The sequence below is a fragment of the Salvelinus fontinalis genome, chromosome 15 (assembly GCF_029448725.1).
Source record: "Salvelinus fontinalis isolate EN_2023a chromosome 15, ASM2944872v1, whole genome shotgun sequence".
Classification (NCBI taxonomy): domain Eukaryota; kingdom Metazoa; phylum Chordata; class Actinopteri; order Salmoniformes; family Salmonidae; genus Salvelinus; species Salvelinus fontinalis.
In genome coordinates, this window is record NC_074679.1 from 29,799,829 (window position 1) to 29,826,949 (window position 27,121).

The 27,121-nt window shown below is 43.3% G+C and overlaps 1 protein-coding gene across 1 annotated transcript in view; it reads left to right on the forward strand.

Moving 5' to 3' along the window:
* LOC129811748 (protein kinase C eta type-like) overlaps window positions 1-26,364 on the forward strand; it is a 45,453-nt gene extending 19,089 nt beyond the window's left edge. The window contains exons 4-14 of the mRNA XM_055863304.1: window positions 160-194; window positions 604-686; window positions 1,399-1,528; window positions 1,651-1,784; window positions 10,822-10,956; window positions 11,057-11,230; window positions 12,146-12,300; window positions 15,639-15,777; window positions 16,457-16,645; window positions 24,275-24,421; window positions 24,905-26,364. Of these exons, the coding sequence (XP_055719279.1) occupies window positions 160-194; window positions 604-686; window positions 1,399-1,528; window positions 1,651-1,784; window positions 10,822-10,956; window positions 11,057-11,230; window positions 12,146-12,300; window positions 15,639-15,777; window positions 16,457-16,645; window positions 24,275-24,421; window positions 24,905-25,051 (1,468 nt within the window). The 3' untranslated portion in view covers window positions 25,052-26,364. The remainder of the gene's footprint in view (window positions 1-159; window positions 195-603; window positions 687-1,398; window positions 1,529-1,650; window positions 1,785-10,821; window positions 10,957-11,056; window positions 11,231-12,145; window positions 12,301-15,638; window positions 15,778-16,456; window positions 16,646-24,274; window positions 24,422-24,904) is intronic.
* Window positions 26,365-27,121: the final 757 nt, after the last annotated feature.

The window sequence follows — 27,121 nt, forward strand, 5'->3', positions numbered from 1 at the left end:
CACACTCCACTGCCCTTACCTCAGAGAGTTCATCTAACGTGGTACACCAACTGTGACTGTATTGTCAATTGTGTATAATAGAAACAGCCCATTACAATGTCTTTATTATGTAAACATTATGCCTTGCATGATTTCTGATTGTCAGGTCTTTGGTTACAGGGGTGTGTTTGGGAAGCAGGGCTACCAATGCCAAGGTAATTGACACTGTTTTCTTTGTTGGGTCTTTCTTTCTGCTTTCTGTCTCTCTTTTCTGCTTCACACCATTCTGTGACCACCCGCCCACTCAGACAGGAAGTAAGTGCTACTCCACAGAGACTGAGCTCTCACACCTCTTTTATTATAAAGTTGCTAAACCCAACCTCCATCTCAACATACGGTGCCTGGCCTCCATCTCACAGACACTCTGTTTAAAGTTCACCTTCATTAAAATAATTTGGCATCGTGCTCTTTCTCTGAAACAATTGATTAAAATCACCAACCTTTCAGCAGGAAGATGCCTTTGTCAGAGTTTCTTTCTCTAAATGAAAGGATCAGTGACAGACATGGTTTGATTGTTTGCTGCTTAGTTTCCATGTTTTCATTCTATCTGTGTCTGTTTCCCAGTATGCACCTGTGTGGTTCACAAGCGATGTCATCAGTTGGTTGTCACGGTGTGTCCACGTATGAAGAAGCCTGTCAAGGAGCCGGTGAGACAACATACAGAGACCAGCCATTTTACCTTCGTCACCAAACCCCTATTCCACTACAATAATGCTGTAACAGCTCTGTCATGTCATCACTATGACACCCACACCTGCATGCATTCTCCAAAAAAACACCCCTCCCCCGTCAATGGAATGTGTTCTGACAATACAAAGACAAAAAGTTGTCTTTTTACCTGAAATACACTGTGAAAAATGTCAGGGGATTCCAGAGTCAAAATAGACTGTTCTACAGGTGCATTGTGTTACAGCTGATAGACCTTATGATGAACATACATGTATTCAGCAGCTGTGTGTTGATCAGGGACCCTGCCCAGGATGCTGTTTGTGTTGAGTTGTTCAGTGAGGCAGAAAGGTGTGGGCCAACAACATCAAGCTACTGAATATTATCACACATATTCTACAAGTACACTAAAGACATTTTAGGGAACTTGTCTCAAACTGAGGTTCAATGTATGCTGAACATTCAAGTTTCATGTCTCGGTCTACTACACATATGAACAAACCATACCACTGAAGAAAAATAGGAACTAGACAGATTGACACATGACTTATTAATATACTGGTATGTGAAGAATAACATTTATGTTTTGAGAAGTAGCATAATTACTTGCTAATTAATTATGATGCCATATGATGGTTTGCTTGAGCAAGCCTAGGTCAATGGGGTGACATACTGATGAAATCTCATTCACAGACCACCAACCAAGGCTTCAGTATCAACGTCCCTCACAAGTTCAACATCCACAACTTTAAGGCACCCACCTTCTGTGACCACTGTGGTTCTCTACTATGGGGCCTTGTCAGACAGGGTCTACACTGCAAGAGTAAGATTCTTTCTCTTTAATTTCTCATACTCTCTCTTTCTGTCGGATGTTTATAGACAGGTAGAAATCTGCACGGCTTATTAACCTGTACTTCCTGTGTATTGTGTGTCTGTCCTCTGCAGGCTGTAAGATGAACGTGCACATCCGTTGTAAGGGCAACGTAGCACCCAGCTGTGGGGTCAACAGTGTGGAGCTGGCCAACAAGTTGGCAGAGATGGGCCTGCAGGCCGGGGGCTTCTCCAAACGGAATTCACTGGTAGGAGAGAAAGAGAGATTAAGACATGCATACATACAGTGCCTTCAGAAAGTATTCACACCCCTTGACTTTTCTACATTTTGTTGTGTTACACCCTGAATTTAAAATGTAATAAGTTATATTTAAGATCCCTCAGTTGAGCAGTGAATTTCTAACACAGATTCAACCACAAAGACCAGGGAGGTTTTCCAATGCCTCGCAAAGAACGGCACTTATTGGTCAAAGGGTCAACAACAACAAAAAAGAATGGTAATGTTTTTAATTACACTTTGGATGGTGTATCAATACACCCAGCCATTAGAAAGGTACAGGCGTCCTTCCTAACTTCATTGCCGGAGAGGAAGGAAACCCGGTTAAGGATTTCACGAGGCCAATGGTGACTTTAAAACAGTTACAGAGTTTAGTGGGTGTGATAGAAGGAAACTGAGGATGGATCAACAACATTGTAGTTAGTCCACAATACTAAACTAATTGACAGATGGGAAAGAAGATTGCCTGTATAGAATACAAATATTCCAAAACATGCATCCTGTTTGCTACAAGGCACTAAAGTAATACTGCAAAAAATGTGGCAAAGTAATTAACTTTTCACGCCTCTCAACCCCGGATCCGGGAGCACCCCCCACACTGATTAGCATCGCTAGCATAGCGTCACAATTAAATAGTAGCATCTAAATATCATTAAATCACAAGTCCAAGACACCTAATGAAAGATACAGATCTTGTGAATAAAGCCACCATTTCAGATTTTTAAAATGTTTTACAGGGAAGACAAAATATGTAAATCTATTAGCTAACCACGTTAGCAAAAGACACCATTTTTCTTTGTCCACCATTTTTTCTCAACACCAGTAGCTATCACCAATTCGGCCAAATAAAGATATTGATAGCCACTAACCAAGAAAAAACCTCATCAGATGACAGTCTGATAACATATTTATGGTATAGGATAGGTTTTGTTAGAAAAATGTGCATATTTCAGGTATAAATCATAGTTTACAATTGCACCCACCATCACAACTCGACTAGAAAAAATACAGAGAGCAACGTGTATTACCTAATTACTAATCATAAAACATTTCGTAAAAATACACAGCGTACACTAATTGAAAGACACAGATCCTGTGAATCCAGACAATATTTCAGATTTTCTAAGTGTCTTACAGCGAAAACACAATAAATCGTTATATTAGCATAGCACATGTGCAAACATTACCCCAGCATTGATTCACGGCAAAAAGAGCGATAGCATTATCACCACCAAAATGTATTAATTTTTTCACTAACCTTCTCAGAATTCTTCAGATGACACTCCTGTAACATCATATTACAACATACATATAGAGTTTGTTCGAAAATGTGCATATTTAGCCACCATAAACATGGTTAGACAATGAGAAAAGTAGCCCAGCTGGTCAGAAAATGTCGTGCGCCATATTAGACAGTGATCTAGTCTTATACATAAATACTCATAAACTTGACTAAAAAATACAGGGTGGACAGCGATTGATAGACAATTTAATTCTTAATACTATCGCTGAATTACATTTTTTAAATTATCCTTACTTTTCAATACAGGTTGCGCCAAGCGAAGCTATACCAAACAAAATGGCGGCAAAGGCGTTAAACATTTTTCGACAGAAACACGATTTATCATCATAAATTGTTCTTACTATGAGCTGTTCTTCCATCAGAATCTTGGGCAATGTATCCTTTCTTGGGTCTAATCTTCTTTTGGTCGAAAGATGTCCTCTTGTCTGTCGAAATGCCCACTAACGTTCGACCGGGACCCCGAAACGTGCCCGGCGCTTCAAAGTGCACCACAAAGCAATGCCTCAAAATCGCACTAAACGGATATAAATTGCTATAAAACGGTTCAAATTAACTACCTTATGATGTTGTTAACACCTATAACGAGTAAAAACATGACCGGAGAAATATTACTGGCTAAACAACAGGTTGGAAGGAGGCGAGTCCGACGTCCTTCGTGCGTCAGGCGCAGGCAGCAAAAGGAAGCTACTTCCGGTATTTGGTGTTTTATACAGGCCCTGATTGCGCAATCCACTCCATTCAAAGCGTCACCACGTACTGACATCCAAAGGAAGACGTAGGCAGTGTCTGTTTCTCCATAGCATTTACAGGGACCTTTAAACCGACCCCAGATCAGGGGCCAAGATGTCTGAAATCTGACTCCCTGTCATGAAAAGTGCTGTATAAGGAGTAATGTTTCACTCAGAGACAAAATTCCAACGGCTATAGAAACTAGAGAGTGTTTTCTCGCCAATAATAATAATAATATGCATATTGTACAAGCAAGAATTGAGTACTAGGCAGTTTAATCTGTAGAGCAAATTATGCTAATGCGAAACAGCACCCCCTATATTGACAAGAAGTTTTAACTTTTTGTCCTGAATAGAAAGTGATATGTTTGGGGCAAATCCAATACAACACATTACTGAGTACCACTCCATGTTTTCAAGCATACTGAAAATCTACGGCAATACCTGGAAATGGTTGTCTAGCAATGATCAACAACCAATTTGACAGAGCTTGAAGATTGTTTTTTTTTAAAGAACAACGGGCAAATGTTGCACAATCCAGGTGTGGAAAGCTCTTAGAGACTTACCTAGAAAGACTCACAGCTGTAATTGCTGCCAAAAGTGCTTCTACAAAGTATTGACTCGGGTGTGAATACGTATGTCAATTAGATATTTCAGTATTTCATTTTCAATAAATGTGCAAACATTTTGATAATCATGTTTTCACTTTTTCATTATGGGGTAGTGTGTGTAGATTGGTGAGAAAAATGATAAATTTAATCAGGCTGTAACACAACAAAATAAGTCAAGGTGTATGAATACTTTTCGAAGCCACTGTACATACAGTGGGGAGAAAAGTTTTTTTATTTTTTTTATTTTTTTATTTCACCTTTATTTAACCAGGTAGGCTAGTTGAGAACAAGTTCTCATTTGCAACTGCGACCTGGCCAAGATAAAGCATAGCAGTGTGAACAGACAACAACACAGAGTTACACATGGAGTAAACAATAAACAAGTCAATAACATGGTAGAAAAAAAAGAGAATCTATATACAATGTGTGCAAAAGGCATGAGGTAGGCAATAAATCGAGTAATTACAATTTAGCAGATTAACACTGGAGTGATAAATCATCAGATGATCATGTGCAAGAAGAGATACTGGTGTGCAAAAGAGCAGAAAAGTAAATAAATAAAAGCAGTATGGGGGGTGAGGTAGGTAAATTGGGTGGGTAGTTTACAGATGGACTATGTACAGCTGCAGCGATCGGTTAGCTGCTCGGATAGCAGATTTTTTAAAGTTGTTGAGGGAGATAAAAGTCTCCAACTTCAGAGATTTTTGCAATTCGTTCCAGTCGCAGGCAGTAGAGAACTGGAAGGAAAGGCGTCCAAATGAGGTTTTGGCTTTAGGGATGATCAGTGAGATACACCTGCTGGAGCGCGTGCTACGGGTGGGTGTAGCCATCGTGACCAGTGAACTGAGATAAGGCGGCACTTTACCTAGCATAGCCTTGTAGATGACCTGGAGCCAGTGGGTCTGACGACGAACATGTAGCGAGGGCCAGCCGACTAGGGCATACAGGTCGCAGTGGTGGGTCGTATAAGGTGCTTTAGTAACAAAACGGATGGCACTGTGATAAACTGCATCCAGTTTGCTGAGTAGAGTATTGGAAGCTATTTTGTAGGTGACATCGCCGAAGTCGAGGATCGGTAGGATAGTCAGTTTTACTAGGGTAAGTTTGGCGGCGTGAGTGAAGGAGGCTTTGTTGCGGAATAGAAAGCCGACCCTAGATTTGATTTTGGATTGGAGATGTTTGATATGAGTCTGGAAGGAGAGTTTGCAGTCTAGCCAGACACCTAGGTACTTATAGATGTCCACATATTCTAGGTCGGAACCGTCCAGGGTGGTGATGCTAGTCGGGCGTGCGGGTGCAGGCAGCGAACGGTTGAAAAGCATGCATTTGGTTTTACTAGCGTTTAAGAGCAGTTGGAGGCCACGGAAGGAGTGTTGTATGGCATTGAAGCTCGTTTGGAGGTTAGATAGCACAGTGTCCAAGGAAGGACCGGAAGTATACAGAATGGTGTCGTCTGCGTAGAGGTGGATCAGGGAATCGCCCGCAGCAAGAACAACATCATTGATGTATACAGAGAAAAGAGTCGGCCCGAGAATTGAACCCTGTGGTACCCCCATAGAGACTGCCAGAGGACCGGACAACATGCCCTCCGATTTGACACACTGAACTCTGTCTGCAAAGTAGTTGGTGAACCAGGCAAGGCAGTCATTAGAAAAACCGAGGCTACTGAGTCTGCCGATAAGAATATGGTGATTGACAGAGTCGAAAGCCTTGGCCAGGTCGATGAAGACGGCTGCACAGTAATGTCTTTTATCGATGGCGGTTATGACATCGTTTAGTACCTTGAGCGTGGCTGAGGTGCACCCTTGACCGGCTCGGAAACCGGATTGCACAGCGGAGAAGGTACGGTGGGATTCGAGATGGTCAGTGATCTGTTTGTTGACTTGGCTTTCGAAGACCTTAGATAGGCAGGGCAGGATGGATATAGGTCTGTAACAGTTTGGGTCCAGGGTGTCTCCCCCTTTGAAGAGGGGGATGACCGCGGCAGCTTTCCAATCCTTGGGGATCTCAGATGATACGAAGGAGAGGTTGAACAGGCTGGTAATAGGGGGTGCGACAATGGCGGCGGACAGTTTCAGAAATAGGGGGTCCAGATTGTCAAGCCCAGCTGATTTGTATGGGTCCAGGTTTTCCAGCTCTTTCAGAACATCTGCTATCTGGATATGGGTAAAGGAGAAGCTGGGGAGGCTTGGGCGAGTAGCAGCGGGGGGGGGCGGGGCTGTTGGCCAAGGTTGGAGTCGCCAGGAGGAAGGCATGGCCAGCCATTGAGAAATGTTTGTTGAAGTTTTCGATTATCACGGACTTATCAGTGGTGACCGTGTTACATAGCCTCAGTGAAGTGGGCAGCTGGGAGGAGGTGCTCTTGTTTTCCATGGACTTTACAGTATCCCAGAACTTTTTGGAGTTAGAGCTACAGGATGCAAATTTCTGCTTGAAAAAGCTGGCCTTTGCTTTCCTGACTGACTGCGTGTATTGGTTCCTGACTTCCCTGAACAGTTGCATATCGCGGGGGCTCTTCGATGCTATTGCAGTTCGCCACAGGATGTTTTTGTGCTGGTCGAGGGCAGTCAGGTCTGGAGTGAACCAAGGGCTATATCTGTTCTTGGTTCTGCATTTTTTGAACGGAGCATGCTTGTCTAATATTTTATTTTATTTTATTTTACCGTTATTTTACCAGGTAAGTTGACTGAGAACACGTTCTCATTTGCAGCAATGACCTGGGGAATAGTTACAGGGGAGAGGAGGGGGATGAATGAACCAATTGTAAATATGAGGAAGTAACTTTTAAAGAATGACCAGGCATCCTCAACTGACGGGATGAGGTCAATATCCTTCCAGGGTACCCGGGCCAGGTCGATTAGAAAGGCCTGCTCGCAGAAGTGTTTTAGGGAGCGTTTGACAGTGATGAGGGGTGATCGTTTGGCCGCGGATACAGGCAATGAGGCAGTGATCGCTGAGATCTTGATTGAAGACAGCAGAGGTGTATTTGGAGGGCAAGTTGGTCAGGATAATGTCTATTAGGGTGCCCATGTTTACGGATTTAGGGTTGTACCTGGTGGGTTCCTTGATGATTTGAGTGAGATTGAGGGCATCAAGCTTAGATTGTAGGACTGCCGGGATGTTAAGCATATCCCAGTTTAGGTCACCTAACAGAACAAACTCTGAAGCTAGATGGGGAGCGATCAATTCACAGATGGTGTCCAGGGCACAGCTGGGAGCTGAGGGGGGTCGGTAGCAGGCGGCAACAGTGAGAGACTTATTTCTGGAGAGATTAATTTTTAAAATTAGAAGTTCGAACTGTTTGGGCATAGACCTGGAAAGTATGACAGAACTTTGCAGGCTATCTCTGCAGTAGATTGCAACTCCTCCCCCTTTGGCAGTTCTATCTTGACGGAAAGTGTTATAGTTGGGTATGGAAATCTCAGAATTTTTGGTGGCCTTCCTAAGCCAGGATTCGGAAACGGCAAGGACATCAGGGTTGGCAGAGTGTGCTAAAGCGGTGAGTAAGGCAAACTTAGGGAGGAGGCTTCTGATGTTGACATGCATAAGGCCAAGGCTTTTTCGATCACAGAAGTCAACAAATGAGGGTGACTGGGGACATGCAGGGCCTGGGTTTACCTCCACATCACCCGAGGAACAGAGGAGTAGTAGGATGAGGGTGCGGCTAAAGGCTATCAAAACTGGTCGCCTAGAGCGTTGGGGACAAGGAATAAAAGGAGCAGATTTATGGGCGTGGTAGAATAGATTCTGGGCATAATGTGCAGACCAGGGTATGGTGGGGCACGGGTACAGCGGAGGTAAGCCCAGGCACTGGGTGATGATAAGAGAGGTTGTATCTCTGGACATGCTGGTCTCAATGGGTGAGGTCACCGCATGTGTGGGGGGTGGGACAAAGGAGGTATCAGAGGTACGGAGAGTGGAACTACGGGGTCCATTGCAAACCAAAACAATGATAACTAGCCTGAACAACAGTATGCAAGGCATATTGATATTTGAGAGAGACATACAATAAGGCATAAAGTGATTGCAGGTCTTAATTGGGAGAGCTAGCTAAAACAACAGGTGAGATAACAGCAGCTAGTCAGCTAACAGCAACAGCAGGTAAAAATGGCGACGACCAGGCAGACAGGGTCGGATTAACTACACACAGATCCTGAGTTAAAGCACAGAGCCGACAGATAAAACACAAATAAACGTAATGGAGTACCGTGAATTAATGGACAGTCAAGCAGGCATCAGCTATGTAGCCGAGTGATCATAGTGTCCAGGGGGCAGCCGTAGATGGAGCAGTGAGGCCTCCACTAAGCTAGCCCGCGGCGTTTAAAGTTAGAAGCCCGGGGGGGTGGTCTGCTCAGACGGAGGGGGTCTGCTCAGACTGAGGCCGGTTGAGGGCACAGCGGATGGGGTATTTGTCTGCAGACCAGACGTGGTCGTGTCGACAGAGAATCCATGCCGGATGGCGGTGGCGAAAGAGAGGTTGTCAGTTGTAGAATTGTGTTTGCTAACTGGTGCTAGCTTCGTGATTCAGACAGCTAGTCATGGGTAGCAAGCTAGCAGAAGATGGAGGTCTGTTTTTAGCCACGCCGTGCAATTCCGTCGGTAGATTAGTGGGGTTCCGTGTGGTAGAGGGGACCAATCCAATTGTCAAAATAGTTATAGTGGCCTAAGAAGATTGTTCGATAGACCTGTTCAGATAGCAGCCGATATGCTCAAGACAGCTTGAGGAGAAAAAGTATTTGATACACTGCAGGTTTTCCTACTTACAAAGCATGTAAAGGTCTGTAATATTTATCATAGGTACACTTCAACTGTGAGAGACTGAATCGAAAACAAAAATCCAGAAAATCACATTGTATGATTTTTAAGTAATTCATTTGCATTTTATTGCATGACATAAGTATGTGATACATCAGAAAGCAGAACTTAATATTTGGTACAGAAACCTTTGTTTGCAATTACAGAGATCATATGTTTCCTGTAGTTCTTGACCAGGTTTGCACACACTGCAGCAGGGATTTTGGCCCATTCCTCCATACAGACCTTCTCCAGCTGTCGCTGGGTAATACGGACTTTCAGCTCCCTCCAAAGATTTTCTATTGGGTTCAGGTCTGGAGACTGGCTAGGCCACTCCAGGACCTTGAGATGCTTCTTACGGAGCCACTCCTTAGTTTCCCTGGCTGTGTGTTTGTGGTCGTTGTCATGCTGGAAGACCCAGCCACATTCAATGCTCTTACTGAGGGAAGGAGGTTGTTGGCCAAGATCTCGCGATACATGGCCCCATCCATCCTCCCCTCAATACGGTGCAGTCGTCCTGTCCCCTTTGCAGAAAATCATCCCCAAAGAATGATGTTTCCATCTCCATGCTTCATGGTTGGGATGGTGTTCTTGGGGTTGTACTCATCCTTCTTCTTCCTTCAAACACGGCGAGTGGAGTTAAGACCAAAAAGCTCTATTTTTGTCTCATCAGACCACATGACCTTCTCCCATTCCTCCTCTGGATCATCCAGATGGTCATTGGCAAACTTCAGACGGGCCTGGACATGCGCTGGCTTGAGCAGGGGGACCTTGCGTGCGCTGCAGGATTTTAATCCATGACGGCGTAGTGTGTTACTAATGGTTTTCTAAGACTAGACTGTAGTCCCAGCTCTCTTCAGGTCATTGACCAGGTCCAGCCGTGTAGTTCTGGGCTGATCCCTCACCTTCCTCATGATCATTGATGCCCCACGAGGTGAGATCTTGCATGGAGCCCCAGACCGAGGGTGATTGACCGTCATCTTAAACTTCTTCCATTTTCTAATAATTGCGCCAACAGTAGTTGCCTTCTCGCCAAGCTGCTTGCCTATTGTCCTGTAGCCCATCCCAGCCTTGTGGAGGTCTACAATTTTATCCCTGATGTCCTTACACAGCTCTCTGGTCTTGGAAATTGTGGAGAGGTTGGAGTCTGTTTGATTGAGTGTGTGGACAGGTGTCTTTTATACAGGTAACGAGTTCTAACAGGTGCAGTTAATACAGGTAATGAGTGGAGAATAGGAGGGCTTCTTAAAAAAAAACTAACAGGTCTGTGAGAGCCAGAATTCTTACTGGTTGGTAGGTGATCAAATACTTATGTCATGGAATAAAATGCTAATTAATGACTTAAAAATCATACAATGTGATTTTCTGGATTTTTGTTTTAGATTCCGTCTCTCACAGATGAAGTGTACCTATGATAAAAATTACAGACCTCTACATGCTTTGTAAGTAGGAAAACCTGCAAAAAAGCAGTGTATCCAATACTTGTTCTCCCCACTGTACATACATACAAACATACATACATACCAATATGAACATACTCAGTAGTTAAATGCTCATCCTGTTGTTCCCCAGTCCACTGGAGTGCAGGGCCAAGAGCGGGCCCTCAGTGTGAGGAGAGAGAGTGAAACCCCTCAGCAGCAGACCAGACAGCTGGGCATCTCTGACTTCACCTTCCTACAGGTGCTGGGGAAGGGCAGCTTCGGCAAGGTGAGACAACCACCATAGAGCAATACCACCATGGACTGTGTGATGGTCTAGAGTTGGGTACCGGTAATTAACGTCTGTGTGCTGTGTGTTCCTATTTCAGGTGATGCTGGCTCGGTTGAACAGCGGTGAGCGGGTGTTTGCAGTGAAGGTGCTGAAGAAGGACATAATTCTGCAGGACGATGATGTTGAGTGCACCATGACAGAGAAGAGAGTGCTGTCACTGGCCAGCTGCCACCCGTACCTCACTCAGCTCTACTGCTGCTTTCAGACACCGGTAAGAGTCTCTCACTCACGCACTCACGCACGCACTCACGCACGCACGCACGCACTGGCAAGTCTGTAGCTGTAATGCCTAGAGTGTCCTGTTGAGGGCAGCAGTGCCCTGACGTTATCTGACTGGGAATGCAGCACAGTGTGAATGACCCTCTGCATGACAGAGCTATTCTCCCACCCAGTAGCCTAATCTGCTTTAGCTGTTTGAACCCTCGCTGGCCTACTTCACTTTGGATCAAAATAGAGCAGCGTTAAGTGATGGATCCATGATACAGCCCATTCCGTTCCTCTGTTACTAAAAGTTAACTACCTTTACTCCTTCCTATACCCCTGCTCCCTGTTCCTCAGGCTACCACTTCATATCACACCCCTTGTGTTTGATTAGCCCACCATAAGCTCATTTTGCCCTGGCTCCTATACACAGCTTTCTTATTCTTAACTTCCCCTAGACCCCATCTATCTTAACTTAATAGTTTGCTGTCTTTTCCCTTTGTTATTAGAGGGGGTAAATTGACTTGCTTCAGGTCTAATTGCACCTGCACTCTCACAGAGCCTTTCCACACCATTCATAACCACGACTCTAATGCAGTTGTGTTACTAGTTAATATCTTATATTAACACTTCCACAGGGAAGTGTTTTTTCCTGCTGCCATGTTCTGGAACATGCGGCTGTCTAACTTGTAATGAGAAAAAAGGATGTATGTATTTGCACAGTGTATTTTCTCATTAGTATCATGGAGTTGTGGCTCTGCAGTGATTGCTGCATGAATCTGCTATATGGGCTCATGAAATGTATGAGTATTAGACACCATTACCTCCTTGACACGAGGAATTGGTATGTCCTCGAGCTGTTGTGGAGGTAGTGGGGTTTCATTGTTGTGTATTTGAGAAAGTAGCCATTGTCCCTGTGTTCCAGGACCGCCTGTTCTTTGTGATGGAGTTTGTCAATGGGGGCGACCTCATGTTCCACATCCAGAAGTCCAGAAAGTTTGAGGAGTGCCGCGCTCGCTTCTACACCGCCGAGATCACCTCTGCACTTATGTTCCTGCACAGCAAGGGCATCGTCTACAGGTCTGACACACAATCACATGCTCTTATATAGAGACCGCTAACATTTAGTTGGAGTGATGCCAAGGTGGCCTTTGACTGGTTCTAATCCATCTCGTCTTTTTACGGGGCTGTTGTCAACTTACAGTGATGGCCAACACAAAGGTCTCTGTCAAGCCTCATGTTGATAAAGGTGGCAGCATCATGTGAGCGGCTACGCTAAATGTTGAGTTTATATTTAGATAGCCCTCCGTGTCAGCTCCACATAGCATGACTACTAGCTTCACGTGACGAGCTAATGTCCTTTCCTGGAAATAGCCTAACACTAGTACTCCAGGTCTTGCTCTATAACAGTACTAAAGACCTTGTGCTGACTTCTCAGCTCATGGCCCCAGATGTAGCCCAAGTGTATTATGTAAAGTCATGTCTTTATCGTGTCTCAACTATCTCTTCCTTGTGCTCTTTCACCATGAGGTAAAAGGTTGATAATATTAGCCCATCAGGGGCAATAAAATTTTAATAATTGTTTTTGCAAAAGTGCTTTAACCTCGATTTTGGTCCATTAATATAGTCTTGAATCGAAGACCAGAGATAATAGTACCTGATGTCAACATGTTACAGACCACCAGCTTACCCTTTTGGAGAACACATTAGTTTTAGCGTTTGTCTCGAATGTATTATGACTAGATCGTAATCTCTTTATGTTTGCAGACTGTGCTGTTAGTCATTCTCACGTTTGAAGACCAAAACCGCATACAAACTACCCAGCAAGCAAATTTGGTTCCTTGGAAGTTGAGGGAACGTAAGTTTTTGGTTCTGGGAACTAAGCCATAAGTTACCTGACCATTTAAAAAACATTCAGTTTTACCGTTCTGAGAACGTACGTGAAAATGTAGCTTGTTCTGGGATCATACGTACATGAGATTCTGAGAACGTTTTACTATTGTTCCCTAAATGTTTTTCTGGGAGGTTTTATTAACATCCTGAGAACGGAAATTCTAGATTAACTTTCACTGAATGTTTCAATAAGACTATAACACTGCTAGCTCAGGTTAACTGTTTTGCACTCCAAGCACAGATAGGACACATGGAAATGAATTAGCATAGGCAATTATCATGTAGACACATTTTTTTGTTATTGTGGCAAGGCATCAGTGAGATTCTAAACTATGATCTTCTGTTATGCTGAACTATTGAAATTCCCCCAGGAGTCTGTTGTTTCTTAACGTTCTCTGAACTATTTGAGAACATTCACCATATCAAATCAGTTGGAGAACGTTCATAAAACATTGCCAAAACTGTAACTAAATGTAACCATGTTTTGAACTTTTAGGAAATGTAATGAAGTACCAAGAAAATGACGTTATTTTGTCAAGTTCCTTAAATGTGCAGAGAATGTTCCAAAGCCAATCAACTGTTCTGCTCCATTCCCAGAGAGTTGTGGGAAGATAGAATAACCATAGGACAACCATGCTCTAAGAAACATATGGTTCTCAGAACATTATGTGCTAGCTGGGTAACCATTAATATGTAAAACGGTCTGGGTATACATCACTAACTCCTCCCTCTCCTAGAACTTCCCCCTCACAGTATTCTAGTGAAGCACTTTGTTCCTCTTCGGCTGCAGCTGTTTCACAATCACCAGTTGTAGATGTGATTCTCAGCAAATCAGGATGACTGTTTGTCCCCAAGGTCATGACCACACCTTCACTATGACCTACAACTCACAGACAAAGGTCTAATGTATATTGTCTATGCTAATTCCCTACCCACCCAGCCATGCCTCACAGGAAGTGATGAAGAGGAAGTGAGTGGGTGAGATAGAGACTGCAGTTGGCTTGGAGATAAACACTGAGATAAACCAGAGGACAGGAAGCAGGCAAGGTTTGTGATTAAGTAGAGGGTCACTGAGTAGAACAGTGCTTCATTAGACTCAAGCCTAAAAAAAACACCTGGCTCCCTCAACAGGCAGCTAGCTATCTGTTGTTTCTATGGAAAACTAACTCTTGTGGGACTGCTTGTCGGTGTTGATGTTGTACTGAAGCTTCATGATGCCCTATGACCCTCAAACTCAATTCTGGACCTCAAAGCCAGTTCCACTGCATCTTTTCATTGTTCCCCTCTAATCAGGGACTGATTTAGACCTCGGGACACCAGGTGTGTACAATTCATTTTCAGGTAGAACAGAAAACCACTAGGCTCCGGACCTCGTAGGGTAAGAGTTGAATACCCCTGCCCTATAACATGTAGTGAGATGAATACTCCTGGGTTGAATTCACATGACGTTAGTGTTTGGTTGAAAAGAGAGCTGCCCTCACTTGGCCTGTGTTGTTTGTTTTGCCGTAAGCCAAAAGCACAATGAGGAAGTGAGTCAGTATTACACAATTGAGTTTACGGTCAGTCAGGACAAACCAGCTTAAACCAACCACACTCTCCTTCCAGTAGTGTGTGTGTGTGCGTGCGTGGCTTAACCTGTAACACTGTCTTTATCTCTTTCTCTCCCTCTCTCTCATACACTTAAATGTTTTGTCAGATCATTACCTCACCTTTACCTGCTCACTCAGCTATGCCTGTCGATCACCTTGGTGACATGACATCACTGCTGTGTCACCTGATCTCAGATTAATGCTATCGGCTTGGTTAATCTGTTTTTCAGACTGCCAAGGCTCCAAAGGCCTCAGTGGGGGGGAGGAGGAGGAGGGGCAGCCATTAGAGACAGAGACACAAGACAATTTAGTGTGACGGGAAGATTTATTCTGTAGGAAATTACTTATTACTCTGCTCTGCTCCTACCTTATAGTTTCTCCTAATAATAAGTATTCCTAATAAGTAGTGCTAATTCAAAGACGCTAGACAACCTTCAAAGATACTGGAGCGACGAGCACAACGCCAAAACATTTTGTTAATGTCTATGTTTGAAGTCTTCCATTCATTTCCCATTTTGACAGGTCAATATTGACACTGCAGCACACACCCCCAGCCCCATTATGCTCTGTCATGAATGTGACAGACTTCTCTCTGCTGTCAGTACTGTAGCTCTCTGTTCAGCTCTATTCTCCATGTCTCCTGGTCCTACAGGTGGTCACTGTCCTCATGTGGCCTATACTCACCACACTCTTTCACCGCACAGACTTACTTTTAGCAACAACTCAACGGGGTTGGCATGGGACAGTTTAGCAGTCACAAAATGTAATAAAGCAGTATTTGCTGACTCGCTGATAATGGGGAACATACTAGAAGTGAAATAGTTGCCCCAAAAAATGTAAAGTACAGATTCATGGGTTTAGCTGTGGCGTCACAGGTCAGGAGATGTCTGTAATGAAGTATTTGTGTGTGAATGTTTGTGCTGTTGTGTTTTCCAGGGATCTGAAGCTGGACAATGTGCTCCTTGATAAAGACGGACATTGTAAGCTGGCTGATTTCGGCATGTGCAAGGAGGGCATGTTTGAAGGTGTGGCCACAGGCACCTTCTGCGGGACTCCTGACTACATCGCCCCAGAGGTCAGTTTACCCCCTCCACTCATACACCCCTTCCTCTGCAATAAGATGCCATTCTTTACCCCAATGGTAATCATGAAGCATCAGTTTCCCATAAATCTGTCGAAGGTCATTAGAGTTCACATTCTTTATAGGAGCCAGCCCCACTACATCACCCCACCACTCTGAATACCGACACTGTGACCACTGGTCCTCTAGTCCAGCCTCTCTGCTGGTTAGCAGTTAGGTAACACACCTGTGTTGGATTGGCCACCTACCACCGTTTCAGTTCTGTCAGGAGAGCCCCATCTGCCTCTCACAGGCTCTGTTTGCCAACATTTTTAAAATCTCCACCACCAAATGTACCAAGAGAGGGGTCCTTTGTGAATATGAATATGTGTATTGGAATGTGCATGGGTTTGTACGGGAAGCATATAGTTCCATTTTTATGACTGAAGGACACAAGTTTGGATTTATGAAGGGCTTCATTGCCACCCCCAACACTCAGTCCTCAGTGTATCCCAATGAAGAGCAGCTAAACCCAGTGACCGGTCTTGGCTTAGTGGTTTCTGATGTTACCTTCTGTAATATTCCAGTACAGAAATTCTAGGCGATGAAGTACAGTACAGGTTCTTTGCTGTGGTGTGTAATGTGGTTTGATGTGATGTGGTTTGATGTGATGTGCTGTGCTGTGGGTACCCAGATCCTCCAGGAGATGCTGTACGGGCCGTCTGTGGACTGGTGGTCTCTCGGCGTGCTGCTCTACGAGATGCTGTCTGGCCACGCCCCCTTTGAGGCGGAGAATGAGGACGACCTGTTTGAGTCCATCCTGAATGAGGAGATCAGCTATGCATCCTGGCTGAGTGCTGAGGCAGTCAATATCCTGAAAGCTGTAAGTCTATCCTCAATGCGGAGCTCATCAATCTTTCCTAATGACCACAGTTAATCATGTCAATAACAGTCAATGTTGTTCATGTTACAGAGGCCTTTATAGTGTTTATGTCAGAGAATGTACAGGTGACTGCCAAAATAAAGGAAACCCTTGAGTAAATGAAGGACACAAAGTATATTGAAAGCACGTACTTTCATCCACACAGGCGTGGTTTTCTGAGTTAATTTAATGAGCTACAGTTGAAGTCGGAAGTTTACATACACTTAGGTTGGAGTCATTAAAACTCGTTTTTCAACCACTCCACAAATTTCTTGTTAACAAACTATAGTTTTGGCAAGTCGGTTAGCATATCTACTTTGTGCATGACACAAGTAATTTGTCCAACAATTGTTTACAGACAGACTATTTCACTTATAATTCACTGTATCACAATTCCAGTGGGTCAGAAGTTTACATACACTAAGTTGACAGTGCATTTAAACAGCTTGGAAAATTACAGAAAATGATGTCATGGCTTTAGAAGCTTCTGATAGGCTAATTGACATAATTTGAGTCAATTGGAGGTGTACCTGTGGATGTGTTTCAAGGCCTACCTTCAAACTCAGTGCCACTTTCCTTGACATCATGGCAAAATCAAAGGAAATCAGCCAAGACCTCAGAAACAAAATTGTAGACCTCCACAAGTCTGGTTCATCCTTGGGAACAATTTCCAAACGCCTGAAGTTACCACGTTCATCTGTACAAACAATAGTACACAAGTATAAACACCATGGGACCACACAGCCGTCATACCGCTCAGGAAGGAGACGCGTTCTGTCTCCTAGAGATGAACGTACTTTGGTGCGAAAAGTGCACACCAATCCGTGAACAACAGCAAAGGACCTTGTGAAGATGCTGGAGGAAACAGGTATAAAAGTATCTATATCCACAGTAAAACGAGTCCTATATCGACATAACCTGAAAGGCCGCTCAGCAAGGAAGAAGCCACTGCTCCAAAACCGCCATAAAAAAGCCAGAATATGGTTTGCAACTGCACATGGGGACAAATATTGTACTTTTTGGAGAAATGTCCTCTGGTCTGATGAAACAAAAATAGAACTGTTTGACCATAATGACCATCGTTATGTTTGGAGGAAAAGGGGGGAGGCTTGCAAGCCCGAAGAACACCATCCCATCCGTGAAGCAAAGGGGTGGCAGCATCATGTTGTGGGGTTGCTTTGCTGCAGGAGGGACTGGTGTACTTCACAAAATAGATGGCGTCATGAGGGAGGAAAATTATGGGGATATGTTGAAGCAACATCTCAAGACATCAGTCAGGAAGTTAAAGCTTGGTTGCAAATGGGTCTTCCAAATGGACAATGACCCCAAGCATACTTCCAAAGTTGTGGCAAAATGGCTTAAGGACAACAAAGTCAAGGTATTAGAGTGGCCATCACAAAGCCCTGACCTCAATCCTATAGAAAATGTGTGGGCAGAACTGAAAAAGCTTGTGCGAGCAAGGAGGCCTACAAATCTGACTCAGTTATACCAGCTCTGTCAGGAGGAATGGGCCAAAATTCACCCAACTTATTGTGGGAAGCTTGTGGAAGGCTACCTGAAACGTTTGACCCAAGTTAAACAATTTAAAGGCAATGCTACCAAATACTAATTGAGTGTATGTAAACTTCTGACCCACTGGGAATGTGATGAAAGAAATAAAATCTGAAATAAATCATTCTCTCTACTAAGACAGGGAATTTTTAATAGAATTTAATGTCAGGAATTGTGAAAAACGGAGTTTAAATGTACACTGCTCAAAAAAATAAAGGGAACACTTAAACAACACAATGTAACTCCAAGTCAATCACACTTCTGTGAAATCAAACTGTCCACTTAGGAAGCAACACTGATTGACAATAAATTTCACATGCTGTTGTGCAAATGGAATAGACAAAAGGTGGAAATTATAGGCAATTAGCAAGACACCCCCCAAAACAGGAGTGATTCTGCAGGTGGTGACCACAGACCACTTCTCAGTTCCTATGCTTCCTGGCTGATGTTTTGGTCACTTTTGAATGCTGGCGGTGCTCTCACTCTAGTGCTAGCATGAGACGGAGTCTACAACCCACACAAGTGGCTCAGGTAGTGCAGTTCATCCAGGATGGCACATCAATGCGAACTGTGGCAAAAAGGTTTGCTGTGTCTGTCAGCGTAGTGTCCAGAGCATGCAGGCGCTACCAGGAGACAGGCCAGTACATCAGGAGACGTGGAGGAGGCCGTAGGAGGGCAACAACCCAGCAGCAGGACCGCTACCTCCGCCTTTGTGCAAGGTGGAGCACTGCCAGAGCCATGCAAAATGACCTCCAGCAGGCCACAAATGTGCATGTGTCAGCATATGGTCTCACAAGGGGTCTGAGGATCTCATCTCGGTACCTAATGGCAGTCAGGCTACCTCTGGCGAGCACATGGAGGGCTGTGCGGCCCCACAAATAAATGCCACCCCACACCATGACTGACCCACCGCCAGCATTCAAAAGTGACCAAAACACCAGCCAGGAAGCATAGGAACTGAGAAGTGGTCTGTGGTCACCACCTGCAGAATCACTCCTGTTTTGGGGGGTGTCTTGCTAATTGCCTATAATTTCCACCTTTTGTCTATTCCATTTGCACAACAGCATGTGAAATTTATTGTCAATCAGTGTTGCTTCCTAAGTGGACAGTTTGATTTCACAGAAGTGTGATTGACTTGGAGTTACATTGTGTTGTTTAAGTGTTCCCTTTATTTTTTTGAGCAGTGTATTTGACTAAGGTGTATCTAAACTTCCGACTTCAACTGTATGTAAATGTTATATATATATATATATATATATATATATTTATATATATATATATATTTATTTATTTATTTATTTTCTTCATAGTTTCACAAAAATAAAAAAAACTGTTGCTTTGTCATTATGAGGTATTGTGTGTAGATTGATGAGGGGGAAAACATTTTTAAAATACATTTTATAATACAGTTGTAACGTAGCAAAATGTGGAAAAAGTCAAAGGGTCTGAATTCTTTCCAAATGCACTGTATGCCAAGGTGCATTGAAGCTGTTCCGGCGGCACGTGGTGGCCCAACGCCCTATTAAGGCACTTTATGTTGGTGTTTCATTTATTTTGGCAGTTACCTGTATGTCAGAGTACATTTTGTCTCTGAACCAAAGTGCAAGGAAATCAATATCTTCACAGGTGTATATTTAGAGCTTCGTGAGAAAAACCAATAAGTACAATTAGCCTACCAGTCAGCTGTTTGCATAATAGGATACCAACATTATAGACTGCCATTTTTAAGTAGCAACACTTCCATACAAACGTAACTGGCACCCAGACATCTGTGGCCAACAATGTTGGCCACTAGTGCTATATAAACAGGTAGAGAATGCATATAAGCCCCAGTGGTGTAAACTACTTAAGTAGTACGGTATTTTATTTAAGTTGTTTTAGAGCGGTTAGAGAGGGCAGAGGTTTAGGGATAGTTTTAGGTCAGTGCAGCGCTGTAGCTATGTGTATAACAGATCACCTGGGTCTTAGTGTATGACAAGCCTCACACACAGTGCTCCCTCACTCAGCCAGCTGTTGTGTTGGCCCTGTCCTCTTACCTAACTATATTAAGGCACAGTCTGCTGCTCCGCTGCTGCTGCTCTGGCTATAAATACCCCCCCCCCCCCCCCCCCCCCCCCACTCAAACAGAGAGCACATTGTTTGGTGTTTGACAGTTGAGATGCTGAGGTGGACATTTTCCCACCTCATATTTGACTCTCAAATAAGAGCAGGGTAAATGTATTTTGGTGTCTTGTTGCTTTGCATTAGAGGTCTTCTCGGATCCCAAAATTGAGATCCGAATTGGATCTGTTAAATTCCTTCCCGTCCCCGACAGGAAAAAAAATATATATCCAATTCGGATCCGAGGTGGACCAGATCTGACCCAAAACATGTCTGAGCTGAGAGAGAATTGCATCCACCCGTCTGTAAAAAACAATATGCAGCTTTATTGCCGCGCCAACCAGCAAAAAATTGGACATGCCTGGTAGTGAACTTTAATGTGCATTTTCAGTTGTATCTAAAATAATTGCAGTTTGGTATTTTCACAATGATATCCCTATAGTTAGACGGAGAACATTATGAGGTTTTCATAAATGTTTTCCTTATTTGTGTTGACCAAATATTTGAGAAGGATGATTTTATATGTGATGATCATTGCGTGCCAGACAAAGCAGCGAATAGTTCACTTTTGCCTGTAACCTAATATTATGTAGGCCTTTTCTTTTACTGAGCAACATTACAATCTAGCCTATTTAACTATTTAATCAACATTGATTTAGATGAAAGTTTGGCCTGTTTGACCAGCAAGCTTCAAATTCGAAATACATTTTGAATAGGCTACGGAAGGATGGAGTCTCCCATCTGCATTCCCGTGTAATTTCCAAGAATTAGGATCTGTAGGTCTTGGTTAGTATTCCCGCTATGACAACGCTATTTTTGGATTGGAGAGAAGAGTAGAGGATCAAAGGAAATGGGTCAGTCAGTTCATGATGATTCAGAGAAAAATGCACTATGTAATTCTGTCCTCCTCAACCGACCACAAAGTTGAAATTGGGCGATCCAATTTGAGACGCCTTGTGAGTTCTGTGTGGTAAGACATATTTTAGTAGGCTTTCTTTAACTCGGGTCTAACTCATTATATTAGCCTATTATACTCATTATGTTTGTTCTGAATGAAATGTAGACACAGTATATCCTTTAGGCCTACAGAATTAGCCTATACAGCCTGAGATTGGTTTGGATGCGGATTTGATAGAAAAGTCATCCACGCTACGGCGGTGTAGTCCTACCGCCTGGAGAGTTAATAAAATATTAATTATTGAAGAGACAAATTGTCCTGATTTCTTATACCTATCCATGCCATACACAATTATTAAATCGGCATCCCTTCAGTATTAGGCAACTATGTTTTCTGCAGATAAACCTATGGCTATCAGTCTACCACACACACACACAACATGAGCAAATCTAATTTTATTTGTCACATGCGTCGATGACAGCAGGTGTAGACCTTACTGTGAAATGCTTACTTAAAAGCTTTTAACCAACAGCGCAGTTCAAGAAATAGAGTTAATACAATATTTACTAAATAAAGTAAAAAATAAAAAGTATCACAGTAGAAAACATAACAATAACGATGCTATATACACGGGGTACCGGTACCGAGTAAATATGGGGGGGTACAGGTTAGTCAAGGTAATTGTACGTGTAGGTAGGGGTAAAGGGACTATTCATTGATGATAAATAGCGAGTAGCAGCAGTGTAAAAACAAAGGTGGGGTGGGGGGTGTCAATGTAAATAGTCCGGGTGTCCATTTGATTAATTGTTCAGCAGTCTTATAGCTTTGGGGTAGAAGCTGTTAAGGAGCCTTTTGGACCTAGACTTGGCGCTCCGGTACCGCTTGCCGTGCTCGCCTATGAATCCTAACAAGGCACCCCAACCTTCTCCCTCAGTATCTCCACCTTTTCTTCACGCGAATGACAGGGATGTGCACCTGTTCTCCGGAAAGCAATATATCCTTTGGACTCATTAAAGAAAATCTTTGTCCAGTACGAGGTGAGTAATCGCTGTTCAGATGTCCAGAAGCCCTTTTTGGTCATAAGAGACGGTAGCAGCAACTTTATGTACATAACATGTTACAAACAAAGCAATCCTGTCCGGCGCCATTAACTTGGTCAAAAATGTTCTTTATTAAAGACGATCAGAAAGAATGTATCGGTAACTTTGCATTATAGAATAGCTTATTTATTTTAGATGAAAGCCACAACTAGCACATGAATGAGTAGCTCGTCTTTGCTGACAAATATCACACTTGACTTGAGTCATATCACACTTGACTTGAGTCATTCAACATTACTTAACAAACTGTTATTTTAAACAAAGAAAATACTCAAATAAAATAGCAAGATAGCCTAAACAACTAAATTAGCTAGCCTACATAACTAGTCAATTGAATATAAATTAAATAGCTCAGGTCTTGAAAATATGGGCGACCGTCTTTTCCCCTCCATATTCACAATGTGCATAGATGAGGCCCATACAGAGAATTTCCCTGTCGGTTTTGCCTCCTTGTACTCTTTTTCATTCAGTTTCATCTTCACATCAGTAAAGGATGTCTCAATGTTTCATTAACTCACTTTATATAGACGGGCTATCACTCTTTCCCGCTGCCTCGTCGTCCTCTCCTACAACAAGTAGCCTATTTTACCCCACATCACTGACATACAGTGGCTCGTTTTCATAAAGTGAATATGCAGTTTTGTTGCAAAATGATATTGACACATTTGGTTTGATGAAAGAGGTAGTCCTTTGAGAGAATAAAATGTAAATGTGTGAAATTTGTGTTGATGTTGTTTAGGAAGTTAGGAACTCTTCAAATATAATACCGACCTCAGATCCCGGGTCACTGAGCGGGATCCGGCCCGGGATCTGAGGGTTAACTACAAAATGTCGGGCCGGATCCGGGTCAGATATCGGGTTCGGGTAGATCCGTGAAGACCTACTTTGTATGTCTCTCTATTTGATATAATTGGCTTTTTCCCTGCATGGTGTCTCTATGCAGAGTGGATGGATCGCACAGCCCCGGTAGAGCTAGTGGAAAATATGATAGACTCAAATAGGATTGCCAAATTTCAACTTTGTGGTCAGTTGAGGAGGACAGAATTACATAGTGCATTTCTCTCTGGCTCATCATGAACTGACTGACCCATTTCCTGTGATCCTCTACTCTTCTTTCCAATGCTCTCCTAGCCTCTGCTTGTCTCCTCCTTTCTCTACATCTTCTCTCTTCTCCTCTTTCACTGTGAGCTGCTTTGTTCAGGTGGAAAAAAACAAGATGGCACTGGGGTGATTAAGAGTGTTACTTTGATTAGATATTGCTTTAATTTTGGTCTAGTCTCTGTTTGTTAACTGTGTTTGGGTCTGGTGTGACAAGACCTATTAATGTTAGGGTGGAATGGGGGTGAATCTGGTCTCATTCATCCTGGGGGAGAGAGAGGGCTGCTCTTTAGTTTTGGCTGAGTGGGAAAGCCACTGCTAGCCCCAAGGTGTGTGTTCAGACTCCTCCGCTAACACAAGGCTGGCCAATATACTTGTTAGTCTGGAATCGCTCCTTTGGGAAATGTGTTTTTAATGTTGGTTTGTTGTGTTTTCTTTTACTGTTAATTCCCCTCAAATGCTCTTAAACTCCAACTTCAGATGTTGGACAGAAGAATGTGATAGGTCCACGTCTTAAGTCCACGAAATGGTTGCTTGGTTTTGTTGGCTCACATTTAAGATTAATAGAATTTGCAAAACACATTTGTGTCTTGCCAGATGCCAAGATGAGCTGGATAAGAAGGTGCTACTGGGTGTGTGTGTGGGTGGGTGGGTGGGTGGGTGGGTGGGTGGGTGGGTGGGATGTTATTTAAGTTCGAACCAGAGCTGATGTAATTCTCAAAAGTCTAATTATAAGTCACACTCAAATGATATATTCCACCCTTTCATTAACACACATTTATATAATTTTATTGTACTTTTATTCACTTCTCATATGCAGTTATATTTCTGTGCTCTCCACAGTTCCTGACTAAGAACCCTGCCCGGCGTCTAGGCTGCGTGGCAGCGGAAGGTGGGGAGAACGCTGTGACTAGCCACGTCTTCTTCACTGGAATCAACTGGGACAAGCTGAACTGCAGGGAGCAGGAGCCGCCCTTCAAACCCCGCATCGTAAGACACACACACGTGATACACAAACCCCGCATCATAAGACACACACACCTGATACACAAACCCCGCATCGTAAGACACACACACCTGATACACAAACCCCGCATCATAAGACACACACACCTGATACACAAACCCCGCATCGTAAGACACACACACACCTGATACACAAACCTCGCATCGTAAGACACACACACACACCTGATGCACCTGACAAATTACACACACACTTGATACACGTGTTTGATGTCAATACAAACTGTTTACAGTAGACACTTCTGTTGAATTGTAATACCTCCTTCTATCTTATTGTACCATTTACAATGCACACCCAGTTTCCTCTCTTATCCATTGTATTATGGTAGGTAGTGGCCTGGGATATGAAGGTGGTATCTGTTGGCAGTTACCCCAAATTCTTTATAGAACCTCTCACTCATCTTTTGTGTTATTGTAACGTTACCTCCTATGCTGTCTATGCTCCAGAAAACTGCAGAGGATGTGAACAACTTTGACCCAGACTTCACCCAGGAGGAGCCCACCCTGACGCCCATTGAGGATCTCCTTCCCTCTGTCAACCAGGACGAGTTCCACAACTTCTCCTTCACCTCTCCTGAGCTGCTGGACGATTAGGAGGCCCTGTGTGACCCCCCAGCACCTCCAGACTTCTGCTCTACCAACTGAGCCATACAGGATCCCAATCAATCAATTTTATTTTATATAGCCCTTCGTACATCAGCTAATATCTCGAAGTGCTGTACAGAAACCCAGCCTAAAACCCCAAACAGCTAGTAATGCAGGTGTAGAAGCACGGTGGCTAGGAAAAACTCCCTAGAAAGGCCAAAACCTAGGAAGAAACCTAGAGAGGAACCAGGCTATGAGGGGTGGCCAGTCCTCTTCTGGCTGTGCCGGGTGGAGATTGATGTGTCTTGCTCTGGCTAGTTCACTGGCACAGTTGACTGGTTGGCACTGCCTTAGCCTGTATCTCTAATTTTGAAAGGCAGTTTAGACTCAGCCCTCGTCACTGTGGTATATGACTGTCTGGTTCTCTGTGGAGAGAGAGAGAGAGAGGTTACTCAATGAGGCCAGATTTTAGTCAGATGTTGTTTTTCCATGATCCTTCCCTTTATCTTTGGAAAACATGTGACAGTCCTGACTTGTAACCTTGTGTATTAATGCGTAATAATGCTCTTACAGTATCTGACTGCAATGCAAAGCAATTTTAATGGCAATTTGTCCCCAGATATGGAAAGATGAATTTGCCTTCAGGTACTTCAAGATGAATACAAGCTGTTTTTGAACTAATGGGAATTGTGTGTGTCTGTGTGTGTCTTTATTAATTTGGCATACCTTTTGTTCAATGCTGGGATCATTATTCAACATAACTGCCTGTGACTCTAGTACAAACGATGGCAGGGAAAAGGGTAACGTAACCAGCACTGCAAAGGTTTCCCAGAACAACTGAGCTGCTCGTTAATACTGGAAGGACTGCAGAGGGGGCTGTGTGAAATAGTTTCTCAGTGATGTAAGTCCTTTACGGAGAACACACACTCAAACACACTCACTCACTCACTCACACACTCACTCACTCACTCACTCACTCACTCAATCATTCGAGCAGATACATGTCAGACACTTTCCCCTCCACTCAAACACAGGGATGTGGTATGTGGAGAGAGAAGAGGAAGGGAGAGAGGGAGACATTGTGTCTTACACCTTGTATTCTTAAAAAGCAGAGACAAAACATCTCACCCTGTGCCCTGTCAAAATGGTACATTGCTAAAGCTTTGTTCCCTGCATTTAAGATGGGTTTATGAAAGCATGTTTCTAATGAGAACTAATGAGAATGTTTTAATACATCATTTTCTGAAGGAATCTTTTATCATTGGTCATCAGTGCGAGATGATGCAACATTTCATCTGAATTGAATAAACTGGTGATTCAGAGCTGTTGTGAAATTTCAGAAAGTTTTTCTCTGTTGCATCTGCCTGCACATGTGGTGAAGAGTCGGGCAAATTGAGAAGGTATAGCAGATGTCAGACATTCAAGAAAACCAATTACGAACATGCCAATGGTCAAAACAAAAGCATATTTTAGTTTTATATGGATTAAGGTATGCTTTAATAACTGCCAATAGCTCAATTCTCTCTTTCTATGTTATCCAGTTCTTTGTGATCACAGTCCTTCAACAGTTAAATGAATACCATTTCTTCATTTCCCCCCCCAGACCCACCTTTTCTCACACACACACGGAATTTATCTGCAATGAGACATTCCTTGTTTGTGGGCAGACATGCTGGTAGACAGGCTGCAGGCTGCCAGCACAGTGAAAGCTGTTTTCAAGGCTGTAAAACCATGAAGGTGATGGAAAATTCTCTCCAATGTCCGTTGACTTACAGTGCCTTCAGAAAGTATTCATACCCCTTGACTTATTCCAAAAAATGTTGTGTTCTCGCCTGAATTGAAAAATGTGTAAATGTATGTTTTTTCTCACCCATCTACACACAATGCTCCATAATGACAAAGTTGTAGCATTTAAAAAAAAAAAAAATGAAATACAGAAAAATCTAATTTACATAAGTCAATACTATGTAGAATCACCTTTGGCAGTGATTACAGCTGTGAGTGTTTCTGGGTAAGTCTCCAAGAGCTTTGCACACCTGGATTGTGCAATATTTGCCCATTTTTATTATTTTCTAATTT